This window comes from Schistocerca americana, chromosome 2 (assembly GCF_021461395.2).
Source record: "Schistocerca americana isolate TAMUIC-IGC-003095 chromosome 2, iqSchAmer2.1, whole genome shotgun sequence".
In the NCBI taxonomy this organism is placed as follows: domain Eukaryota; kingdom Metazoa; phylum Arthropoda; class Insecta; order Orthoptera; family Acrididae; genus Schistocerca; species Schistocerca americana.
The window spans coordinates 472,463,725-472,476,644 of NC_060120.1; the positions used below are offsets into that span (position 1 = coordinate 472,463,725).

Sequence of the window (12,920 nt, forward strand, 5' to 3'; positions counted from 1 at the left end):
GAAAAGTAACAAGGCAGGGAAATAAATTTTTCATCACGTGGATTAGTAAAGAATAAAATTTTAAGCATAATTTTATGAAACCAATATTCTGAGTGAGAGTATTGTGAAGACAAGCATTCAATACATATTATGACATAAGGGAGGGGGGAAAAACCCCTTTTCATTGGCAGTATACACAAAAAATGCATTCGTACCTGGTGCAAAATTCCAAAACAGTGTCTAGAATATTGTTGTTTGTAATTTTCCTGTGTTTATAAGGAACTATGAAGAGGTCAGTTGTTAAACCAACTCGTTAAAAATTTTTATATCAGTTGGTCCAAAATCAATAAATCGACATATGGAATTAAATAAACATATCTTGAGAACAATTTAAAAATATACAATGCTGATAACAAGTTTTGATCGATAATGGATTCTTGGAGTGAAGAGAGCAGTACTGTACGATAGAAGGTTTTTCGATGGCAAGGATCAACCAACTTGCATGATTGAAGTAATAAGACACAATCTGCACACCTGTTTGCAATCCATGTGAGGGGAGATGATGGAGCGAAAATATCTATCATTTTAGGTTTTGCACAAATGACCTGCCAAATATGATCCTAATCATTTGGCCATGGCTGAGGCCTTCCCCTTGCCAGTTGCCCGCTGCAGTAGCATGGCGCATGAACATGAATCAAAGTATAGCATCAAAGTGAAACTTGATTTGAATGAACACGTCTGGAGTTCAAAAGATGATGATTAGCAGTGTTTGGAAGTGGCAAGCGCTCTGTTCTCCTGCATTGCAGGTCCATCACCACATATCTGAAGACGCATGTGTGCAACAAGGGTTAGTTCTGAAATATTACCAGTTTCTATGTAAGCAGTGGTAACTAAAAGTGTGTAGAAAGGTTATGGCAGATATGTGGATCGATGCATATTGGGAAAGGAATTAACCTATCTATTACTGCACACTTCATGAAGATTAGGCAGTATAAAATATGGTATTCGTGACAACCTGCTTTTCTGAGAAGAAAAAATGTGGGGAATTTGTTAAGAATTGCCTTGAAGAAACTTTACTTAATATGAGAGTAAATCTACAGCATCTTGTCAAGATTTCAATTGTCACTGGCCACGACACTAGTACTTGCAAGGCATTGCAATCCTTTCAGTGTTATGCACACATTACACACGTTTTGAACACTGTTCTGAAACACCTTTTTGCTGACGATTACGTGAAAAATGAGGTTGCAGTGGTTTACTTCGTTATTTATGCTACCAGAGACACAGTCCATTTCACAAAGAATAATGGTGATGTGAATTCAGTACAGAAATGGTTGAAACAAGAAATAAAGACTAGATGGATGAGCTCGTTTAGAATGCTGTAGCCAGTGGTTAGGCAGTACAGTAAAATCATGAAAATGATTCCAGAGAAAGGTTTCTCCAAAAAACTTTCTGGTTATGACAATGCTGCAAAATAACTCGTAACATTTGTGGAGCTATTTAGAGATGGAATAGAAATACTTGAAGGTGAGACGTATCCTACCATTCAGTTTGTGTTGTTATGGGTGCATAAACTGAAAAGTCATTGTAACTTGGGGCCTGAGGATATAGAAGTATGTCTTACTTACAGCAGACCCAGTTTTTCCATTTGATGCATGCTCTGTGTCCAGCAAATGAAAATTGTATTTAATTGCAGATCACCATTTTCCGTGTAACATATGTTTGACAGAGCAGTACAACTGCCATATTATCGTCTCTTAACTGTAGACACTACTAGTGCTGAACCAATGCTGCCTCCATCTCGTAGAACAGAACGTCAAAATTCAGACATTGCATACAGTAGCAACAATTCTGTGGCTGCTCTTTCAGTTATTAAAAATTATGTCCATTTCTCATAGAAATGAGATGTTAAATACAGTGCATCAAATTTGTGATGAAATAATGGTTCCAGTAAGTTAAAACACAGTTATAATGTTTCTGTTTTTGTGATATCTGTAAGGGTTTATTTCGAACAACCACGAGCGTGTCATCCGTGCTCACCAATCAAAATATGTGGTCTCTGTTTTCGGAGTGGCTAGACTGTGGGCCACGTCATACTCAATCTACCTTTGATTTGTGTATAACCCAGATGGATAGTGGTAATGACGGCAATCCACTTGTGAGGTGGATGCATAACCGTATTCTTACCCAAGCTATCTAATTTACCAGAAGAATGTTCTCTGTTTCCATCTCAAATGTGACTAGCATAGGAAATTACAGTCAGCAAGGAACCTTTATCTCAGACAGATAACCAGACTTGACCTGAAAGGAGTCAATGATATCCTGACAATTGATTGTAATTAGACCACTAACGGAGAATAATTTGGAGACAATTTCTTTTCTGTTAGACATGTTATTCAATCTGTATATTGAGCAAGCAGTAAAGGAAACAAAAGAAAAATTTGGAGTAGGAATTAAAATCCATGGAGAAGAAATAAAAATGCTGAGGTTCGCCGATGACATTGTAATTCTGTCAGAGACAGCAAAGGACCTGGTAGAGCAGTTGAACGGAATGGACAGTGTCTTGAAAGGAGGGTATAAGCTGAACATCAACAAAAGCAAAACGAGGATAATGGAATGTAGTCAAATTATGTCGGGTGAAGCTGAGGGGATTAGATTAGGAAATGAGACGCTTAAAGTAGTAAAGGAGTTTTGCTATTTGGGGAGCAAAATAACTGATGATGGTCAAAGTAGAGAGGATATAAAATATAGACTGGCAATGGCAAGGAAAGCGTTTCTGAACAATAAAAAATTTGTTAACATCGAGTATAGATTTAAGTGTCAGGAAGTCGTTTCTGAAAGTATTTGTATGGAGTGTAGCCATGTATGGAAGTGAAACGTGGACGATAAATAGTTTAGACAAGAAGTGAATAGAAGCTTTCGAAATGTGGTGCTACAGAAGAATGCTGAAGATTAGATGGGTAGATCACACAACTAATGAGGAGGTATTGAATAGAATTGGGGAGAAGAGGAGTTTGTGGCACAACTTGACGAGAAGAAGGGATCAGTTGGTGGGACGTGTTCTGAGACATCGAGGGATCACCAATTTAGTATTGGAGGACAGCGTGGAGGGTAAAAATCGTAGAGAGAGACCGAGAGATGAATACACTAAGCAGATTCAGAAGGATGTAGGCTGCAGTAGGTACTGGGAGATGAAGAAGCTTGCACAGGATAGAGTAGCATGGAGAGCTGCATCATACCAGTCTCAGGACTGAAGGCCTCAACAACAACAACAACTAGACTTCTAATTTTGTAGGTGGTAAAATTGGTAAAATTCACAAAGGTAAATTTGAATCTATAAAGCAGATGGTGTTATAAAAAGTAGTAGTGTCATATTTCATTTTGAGACTGATCATTGTTACAGATGTTGGTAGTTACTTAGTTTTCCTGTGAAACTTTCAACTGTACCCAAATTTTCATTATTATGCATAAAGCAAGATTTTTTTTTTTTTTTTTTTTTTTTTTTTTTTTTTTAAAGGATCATAATGGTGCCATGATTGGACACTACTATCCAGAAATATATCTGTACTGCATAAATAAATTGATATGAGTGTAGTTCAGTCAGCTGGCGGAAGTATGGTAAAAGCAACAACAGACTGAGAGGCCTCTGTCTGCATGTGCCATTCGACCAGAGCCTGCTTCATCAGAGCATTGATGATTGTGCACTGAGCACATCATGCCTGAGCATGAGACCTCAACACACTCAGTTTGCAGACCGCTATTTTCTGTTGTGCAACCTGGTGCCCATTATGGCTCTTTATGTTGATAGAGGGGATTTGGTGTAGATTGGATGGATGTAGGTAATGGAAACTATTGTACTACCTACCCATTATTTACATGTGTTGGTAAAATTTAAGTATATTTTTAAATCAGATACAAACAAAACTTGAACTTTTTAAAATAAAATCCACAGAATAAGTAGGTTTGTGTGTGTGTGTGTGTGTGTGTGTGTGTGTGTGTGTGTTTCATATTGATTTTGCAGCAACTTCATATTTTGTTCTTATGTTTGAGTATTTAAATATTAGTTATCCACTGTAGGCACCAACAACCTGCTCAACAGTCTCACATGCTGGATCTGCTGGATGTGAACCTGGGTGCTCCAGCTGCACCTGTTGATCCTTGGGGATTTCCTCAGGCACCTGTCAGTCAGTCCTCGCCAGTCCCCACACGGCCTCAGGTATGTTTGAATTTTTAGAGGAATTTTCCTTTTTCTGTTTAAAATATTTCATTTTAGTTTTTGAAATGTTGTCACTGCACAAAAATGTCTGTCATCATCATATTATATATTACACAAGCCATTTTTAACAAAGTAGAACACTTAATACATTCTCTGTTTCGCCGAGTTGTGTTGAAGTGGGTATAAATAGGTTACTGATCAGACATTAGTACTATAAATATTTAAATATTACTTGGTTAGAGGCACAGTCTCTCTCTCTCTCTCTCTCTCTCTCTCTCTCTCTCTCTCTCTCTCTCTCTCTCATTGTTTAAGATATCATGAGAAATTTGATTTTTCTCATATATTAAAAAATAATGTTTGTAGCTGCTAGTTGGAATTTCTTTGCAGAGCAGTTTCACAAAATCATCTTTGAAAATGTGTTAGCACTTGTTTCAGTGACAGTTTTTTAAATCCTGCAATCAGGTTTCAATGATTTTAGAAATTGCTCAATAAACTGTTTTGCACAATGGTGACATAAGATACTCGTGGAAGACAGCAGTGGACATTCAAGTGCATGAAACCATTTTTGCAAAGATGTAGTAGTCTGTCAACAAACAGTTGTTTAAAACATTTGAGGAAGGTCTTGCTCCAGTAATTACTTTTCTGACAGCCGTTATGTGGACTTTCCTGTTGTACAAAACATTGTCAACAGATTTTCTCAGTAAGTCACTGTGAACAGTGTGTGTAGTGAAAGATTGTTCTGTTCTGTGGTAACTAGTTTATAATGAGATTTTCATATTTTTAATTTATATCTTGCTTCTCACATAATTTGGCTGCAGATTCTCAATAATTCAACTCGTAGTGAAATAGAAATACCAATAATAAAAGTTTCGATTTAGTTTTAATAAATTTTTGTTCAGTTTTTATTTGAAACAGACATTATTTTAATATTGTTTTATCTTTGGTTTTCTCTTTTGTTATATTGAGCAGACATTGGACATCTTTCATTATAGTTGGGAATCGGTAAGAACGTAGTACTCTTCTCCCATCAATGAGTAACAACTGAGTGTTCTAACAGTTTGTAAGCTGCTGTGTTTCAGAACTAGCTAACAGCAACCAATTTGTATCGCTCATGTACAAAGGGCATTCAAAAAGTTTTGCACAGTAGTCTCTAACTTTTTTTTATTTTTTGCAGGAGGAGAATGAAATTTTTTGTGAACACACTTGGAACATTTAGCTATACATTGAGCCTACTCAATGTAGTCTTCATCAGCCATGATGCATGTGGCCCAACGGTCTTTCCATGATGTAAATGCAGTTTGGTAAAATCCCAAGGATTGACTTTTACACCATCGCCTGACACAGGAAATAAGGTCCTTCTCACTATCAAATGTTTCGCAGTGCAGGTGGGCCTTCAGACGAGCAGAGGGAAAAATCAGATGGAGCCAAGTCTGGACTGTAGGGAGGATGAGGAACAATTTTCCAACCCATTTTCCTGATTTTCTCCTGCATTTAAGGGCTGTATGGGGTTTGGCATTGTCATGGTGTAGTCTGATGAGCTGACTCCGAAGCTGTGGTCTGTGGGTCTTGATGGCACGTCGCAGCTTGTCCAATGGCAAACGAATCATTTCAGCAAGCTGTCATGTCATCACACTTCTGTCATTTTGGATGATTTGATGTATGGTCTCCTTATCCACATCGCTCACTACCGTCAATGGTGTACCACTTCGTGGATTGTCCAGTAGAGTTAAATCACCTTCTTTAAACCTCTGCAACCACCACTGGATACTGCTGCGATCCATGGTGTTCTCCCCATAAATGGGGAGCAACTTCCTGTGAATCGATGTGGCAGAATCGTCGCCGGTCTTGAAGGGGAACTCCATCACTAACCATTGTCACAACCTGACATCTACTTCTTGGTCCATTATGGCTCACCTATAAATAAAAGAAAATACTTTTATATACCAACTTATAGCTAAATGTTTCATGTATGTTCACAAAAAATTTCATTTCCCTCCTGCAAAAAATAAAAAAATTAGAGACGACTGTGCAAAACATTTTCAGTGTCCTTTGTAAGATTACTTAGTTTCGCAAGACAGGCTTCTATTTCAGCAGTTGCACAGAACCTCAAATTATGTTAAAATATCTTTAATATGGTTAACTCTTAGTTTTGTCTTCTGATTTTTTTTTTTTTTTTTTTTTTTTTTTTTTTTTTTGTCCTGTTTGCCCTGCTGTTTTTGAAGTATACAAGTTTCAAGGAAGTGAGAGTATAAATTTAAAGGACAGGTAGTGGATTGTTAGATGTTTACACAAGCAGTCCTTCACGTTGATTATAAAGTAAATTAACTATAGAAGCCACAAGAAATTAAATTTGAGCTATCTGGTTGCAGTAGTGCATTTTTAGTAACCTGGCTGTCTTCCCTCAATGATCTGAGTATAAGATTCTCATTAACTGCTAATGAATTTCTAGATGATTGTATAGTGAATAGTCTGTCCAATAAATTTTATTTCTTTGTCTTTTATCATGGTCCTTTCCATAGATACCAGTGATGCTCTGTTGATTTTGTGTAGAAAGTTGAAGCCCTTATTGTAACTGCTACAGCTTCCTTTTTTTGTCTTGACACCTGTTCTTGCTTAGAACAGCCACTTCTTGAAAGATGGGAACCATGTGTACTTTACAGTACAGATGCACCCTTTCTTGAGACAGAGTATCAGAAGATATGGATACAGCAGCAGGATCTAATGAACTACTGCATTTCTATTTTATTTGTTACTCTGACAGAAAAAGGACATGTAATGTTTGACATACAATATTAAGATTATATTCATAAATTACCCACACAAATAACCTGTAATTACTCAAAGCATTTTGCAGCTGGAAGCAATCAGAGTAACAAGAAAATATACCAATTCATTCCATCAAATCTGGCCAAACTGTTGTTGAAAGTACAGTAAATTTGCATTAAAGACAAAAATCTACATAATTATACATTCTGTGACAATATGTGTAGTGACTCATTCGAAGTTGTATCTCCAATAAATTAATTAGTCAATATATAAATAAAAAGAAAACTTGGCCCTGATGGTGAAGTATGTTTTGTCAAGTAGTAAGTAAACAGTAGATACTTACGGCCAATTACATAGCATCCTAAAGTGTGTACACTGTATGGAGTTCCACATGCTTGTTTCTGAAAACTGATGCACTAATGTTAACAGTTTTATGTGATAGTTTCAACTAATTTATTTCTGGCTGCAAACTAAAATGATTTTGTTGATACAGATGCACAAACCCATAGCTGTTTATCATATAAGTAGTTCGCCAGTATTTATCTTTTCCTCTCTATTACAAGTTATTACTACATGACTAAGGTAAATTACAAATTATTTTTACAATGCCTTCTACTGACTGGAGATTTCCAGTCATTTACTGCAATTTGCAATCACAATTTGAAAACTTTTATAAAATTGATTGTTCTTAATGGATATACATTTAATATTTAATTATTATACTTGATACTTCATCCACTAATACCTTAAATGTGTGTGCCTCTCACATATACAAAAGGAACCCACACTCTCTCCCCCCCTCCCTTCCACATCACACATCACCCCCCTTCTCTCTCTCTCTCTCTCTCCCCCCCCCTTCCCTTCCACATCACACATCACCCCCCTTCTCTCTCTCTCTCTCTCTCTCTCTCTCTCTCTCTGCCCTCCCGTCCCTCTGTAAGCGCCCCCCCACCCATCCTAGGCCCCCCCTATCCCTCCATAGGCGCCCCCCCTGTCCCCTCCGTAGGCGCCACCACTGTCCCCTCCGTAGGCGCCCCCCCCCCGTCCCCTCCGTAGGCGCCCCCCGTCCCCTCCGTGGGCGCCCCCCGTCCCCTCCGTGGGCGCCCCCCGTCCCCTCCGTGGGCGCCCCCCGTCCCCTCCGTGGGTGCCCCCCGTCCCCTCCGTGGGCGCCCCCCGTCCCCTCCGTGGGCGCCTCCCGTCCCCTCCGTGGGCGCCCCCCCGTCCCCTCCGTGGGCGCCCCCCGTCCCCTCCGTGGGTGCCCCCCCGTCCCCTCCGTGGGCGCCCCCCGTCCCCTCCGTGGGCGCCCCCCGTCCCCTCCGTGGGCCCCCCCCGTCCCCTCCGTGGGACCCCCATGTCCCCTCTGTAGGCGCCCCCCCCGTCCCCTCTGTAGGCGCCCCGCCCGTCCCCTCTGTAGGCGCCCCGCCCGTCCCCTCTGTAGGCGCCCCGCCCGTCCCCTCTGTAGGCGCCCCGCCCGTCCCCTCTGTAGGCGCCCCGCCCGTCCCCTCTGTAGGCGCCCCGCCCGTCCCCTCTGTAGGCGCCCCGCCCGTCCCCTCTGTAGGCGCCCCGCCCGTCCCCTCTGTAGGCGCCCCGCCCGTCCCCTCTGTAGGCGCCCCGCCCGTCCCCTCTGTAGGCGCCCCGCCCGTCCCCTCTGTAGGCGCCCCGCCCGTCCCCTCTGTAGGCGCCCCGCCCGTCCCCTCTGTAGGCGCCCCGCCCGTCCCCTCTGTAGGCGCCCCGCCCGTCCCCTCTGTAGGCGCCCCGCCCGTCCCCTCTGTAGGCGCCCCGCCCGTCCCCTCTGTAGGCGCCCCGCCCGTCCCCTCTGTAGGCGCCCCGCCCGTCCCCTCTGTAGGCGCCCCGCCCGTCCCCTCTGTAGGCGCCCCGCCCGTCCCCTCTGTAGGCGCCCCGCCCGTCCCCTCTGTAGGCGCCCCGCCCGTCCCCTCTGTAGGCGCCCCGCCCGTCCCCCTCTGTAGGCGCCCCGCCCGTCCCCTCTGTAGGCGCCCCGCCCGTCCCCTCTGTAGGCGCCCCGCCCGTCCCCTCTGTAGGCGCCCCCCCCCCCCGTCCCCTCTGTAGGCGCCAACCCCCCCGTCCCCTCTGTAGGCGCCAACCCCCCCCGTCCACTCTGTAGGCGCCCCCCCTTCCACTCTGTAGGCGCCCCCCCCCCTTTCCACTCTGTAGGCCCCCCCCCCCCTTCCACTCTGTAGGCGCCCCCCCCCTTCCACTCTGTAGGCGCCCCCCCCTTCCACTCTGTAGGCGCCCCCCCCCCTACCACTCTGTAGGCGCCCCCCCCTTCCACTCTGTAGGCGCCCCCCCCGTCCCCTCTGTAGGCGCCCCCCCCCCCGTCCCCTCTGTAGGCGCCCCCCCCCGTCCCCTCTGTAGGCGCCCCCCCCCCGTCCCCTCTGTAGGCGCCAACCCCCCCGTCCACTCTGTAGGCGCCCCCCCTTTCCACTCTGTAGGCCCCCCCCCCCCCTTTCCACTCTGTAGGCCCCCCCCCTTCCACTCTGTAGGCGCCCCCCCCCCCTTCCACTCTGTAGGCGCCCCCCCCCCCTTCCACTCTGTAGGCGCCCCCCCCCCTTCCACTCTGTAGGCGCCCCCCCCCCCTTCCCTCTGTAGGCGCCCCCCCCGACCACTCTGTAGGCGCCCCCCCGACCACTCTGTAGGCGGCCCCCTGTCCCCTCTGTAGGCCCCCCACGTCTTCTCTGTAGGCGCCGCCTTGTCCCCTGTCTAGGCGCCCCCTCTCCTCGTCCCACCCTCCCACATCTCTTTCCCCCTCTTTCCCCATCTCTCCCCCTGTTTCCCCACCTCTCCCCCTCTTCCCCCTGTCACTTTCCCCGGTCTCTTCCTCCGTCTCTATCCCCCTGTCTCTGCTCCTTCTCCCCCCTCCCCGCCTCTCAATCCAATCCACCCCCGCCCGGCTTGTCTTCCCCCCCCCGCCCGGCTCGTCTTCCCCCCCCCGCCCGGCTCGTCTCCCCCCCCCGCCCGGCTCGTCTCCCCCCCCCGCCCGGCTCGTCTTCCCCCCCCCCCGCCCGGCTCGTCTTCCCCCCCCCCCGCCCGGCTCGTCTTCCCCCCCCCCCCCGCCGCCCGGCTCGGCCTCCCCCCCCCCGCCCGGCTCGTCTACCACCCCCCCCGCCCGGCTCGTCTACGCCCCCCCCGCCCGGCTCGTCTACCCCCCCCCGCCCGGCTCGTCTACCCCCCCCCGCCCGGCTCGTCTTCCCCCCCCCCGCCCGGCTCGTCTTCCCCCCCCACCCCCGCCCGGCTCGTCTTCCCCCCCACCCCCGCCCGGCTCGTCTTCCCCCCCACCCCCGCCCGGCTCGTCTTCCCCCCCACCCCCGCCCGGCTCGTCTTCCCCCCCACCCCCGCCCGGCTCGTCTTCCCCCCAGACCGCCCGGCTCGTCTTCCCCCCAGACCGCCCGGCTCGTCTTCCCCCCCAGACCGCCCGGCTCGTCTTCCCCCCCAGACCGCCCGGCTCGTCTTCCCCCCCAGACCGCCCGACTCGTCTTCCCCCCCCCCCCCCCGCCCGACTCGTCTTCCCCCCCCCCCCCCCCGCCCGACTCGTCTTCCCCCCCGCCCGGCTCGTCTTCCCCCCCCCCCGCCCGGCTCGTCTTCCCCCCCCCCCCCCCGCCCGGCTCGTCTTCCCCCCCCCCCCCCCCCCCCCGCCCGGCTCGTCTTCCCCCCCCCCCCCCGCCCGGCTCGTCTTCCCCCCCCCCCCCCGCCCGGCTCGTCTTCCCCCCCCCCCGCCCGGCTCGTCTTCCCCCCCCCCCCCCGCCCTCCCCCTACATCTTTGTCCACACCTTTTCAGATCTGTGCCACCTAATGTATCCTGAGATGCGTGCACGCGCACACTCATACACACACATTGTTGTTTTGCTTTTTATTCTTCAGTATGTCTTTAAGTGTACTTTGTTTCTTAAAATATTTCAGAATGATCCATGGAGTAGTCCAGCATCACACCAAAGTGTTTCGGCAGCTGCGTCTCCTTCTCCTTCACCAGCTGTTGACCCATGGACGCCAGTGTCAGCAGATACAGTAAATAAACCATGTTAGTAGCACTCATTATGCATAAAGTATATAGTATACTAAAAGTTTCCTTGCAGTATTCAGAAAAACTACTCTAGCTTCCCCTTTTTTTACAATACATGTTAAAATAATTGGATAAAGTAGTGTAGAGTGTGATTTTTAAGTTGATACTGCTTTGTTCCTTCCTGGAATAGCAGTGAAAAATATCGGTTATTATCTAGCCTTGATGCTGTTGATTTTTCTTTTCAGGATTTTTGCTCCATTAAGTTAATCACAAATTCTTTGGACAGTTAAGTCACTTTCATTGGAAAGCAGAGTGATTGTACGTCAGTGTACAACAATTACTAGCCAGCTAGAGTGATAAATAAATAATATTTGACAATGTTCTCTTCCTTGAAATGCTAGGAAAGTAGGGATCATCTTGCTTAGTGACATGACTCATGGGAACAGCGATAATGAATGTTAAAGGTGTGACAGATGAGCTAGTTTGCTTGCTATATTCTTCAGCTCCACATGCTGTTTTCTTCCATGCAGTTCTGCCAGCTGAGGATAGAAGTCAGTAGTAGTGACAAAATGAATTAATTGAATTCGCGGAAAGTAAACTACTATCAATAAAAACACTACTCTGGCCACGTTGAACATCTTTCGTCATTATGTATGAAACAAAATCCATAAACATGCACTCCATAAGGCTGCCCTTCCAGTGAAAGAGCTGCCATGTATGCATTGCTTACAGTTGTTCATTCTCAGTCAGTCATATTTTAATGGATTAGCTTTTATATCTTGATGTGAGAATAATCCTTGAGTCGTCCGGGCCGGCCGAAGTGGCCGTGCGGTTAGAGGCGCTGCAGTCTGGAACCGCAAGACCGCTACGGTCGCAGGTTCGAATCCTGCCTCGGGCATGGATGTTTGTGATGTCCTTAGGTTAGTTAGGTTTAACTAGTTCTAAGTTCTAGGGGACTAATGACCTCAGCAGTTGAGTCCCATAGTGCTCAGAGCCATTTGAACCATTTTTGAGTCGTCCGGGGGCCAGCCAAGCATTTTAAATAACAATCAGACTCCTTCCTAAAATACTGGAAATGAATTTCAAGTGTGTTGGTGCTCGGTTTATACAGTTTTTCAAGACTGATTATCAAGTAAGGTTGTTCATGCTCTGTGAAAGTGTACTTCTCACTGATTACAATATGTTGTTTTTTAATGCAATTGCTTCCTCAGGGGTTGAGCATTCCTTTGTAGGGTACAGGCTGAGAGTCCGGGTTCCTGAGCTGGGTGCTGGTAAGCGTCACGAGTCCTCTGTCACTATAACTTCTGGACATGCTTCAGTGACTACTATACATTATGGCAGTAGGATGTTGTGTGTGACAGGGAACAGGGATCAGATTGCAAGGATGGTGAAAGGTCTATTAACAAAAACTCTATCTCAAGGGGCGCTGTCCACTGATGATATGGATACTATTGAGCTGGAAGAGTCGTTACTGGGCAGTCTCTGGGGAAACTGCTGTACCTCCGTTGTATAAGGCTTTTTCTTGGGCTTTCGAAGCTGTGTCTACGTGTATCATTATTACCCTATTGCTCCCAAGATGTCCACTCAAATTTTTGTCCTCCTCCTCCTCCTCCTCCTCCTCCTCCTCAAAGCGGAATGGGTGGGCCACTGGAAGGTATCAACAACCAGTCTTTCAAGAGACCTCATGTGACAAGTCCTCCAGGTCCTGGGTTTCTTCTAGGTACTTCAGTCTTTAGTAACAGAATGCATGCTCTGGGTCAGAATGTGTTTTTCATAGTTGAACAGGAGGGGGACGCTTTGGGAAAGTTTCCCTTTCTACTTTCAAAAGGATTTAGAAGGCATAGCAAGTACATTAAAGTCTGTTAAGCAGTTGCACAGAGGAACTCTGTTGGTCAAAACTTTTACTTGCCAACAAGTGACACACCTGCAGAAAGCAAAAAGCCT

General features: G+C 46.8%; 1 protein-coding gene across 7 annotated transcripts in view; it reads left to right on the forward strand.

The window, feature by feature from the left end:
• The window catches only part of LOC124596599 (epsin-1), a 168,550-nt gene that overhangs the window by 101,007 nt on the left and 54,623 nt on the right, over window positions 1–12,920 (forward strand). For 5 of the 7 annotated variants that reach the window (XM_047135795.1, XM_047135800.1, XM_047135799.1 and 2 more), the window contains exons 9-11: window positions 4,057–4,195; window positions 5,165–5,197; window positions 10,877–10,994. In XM_047135795.1, coding sequence (XP_046991751.1) covers window positions 4,057–4,195; window positions 5,165–5,197; window positions 10,877–10,994 — 290 coding nt within the window. The remainder of the gene's footprint in view (window positions 1–4,056; window positions 4,196–5,164; window positions 5,198–10,876; window positions 10,995–12,920) is intronic. The other 2 variants (XM_047135801.1, XM_047135802.1) reach the window with 1 other exon arrangement.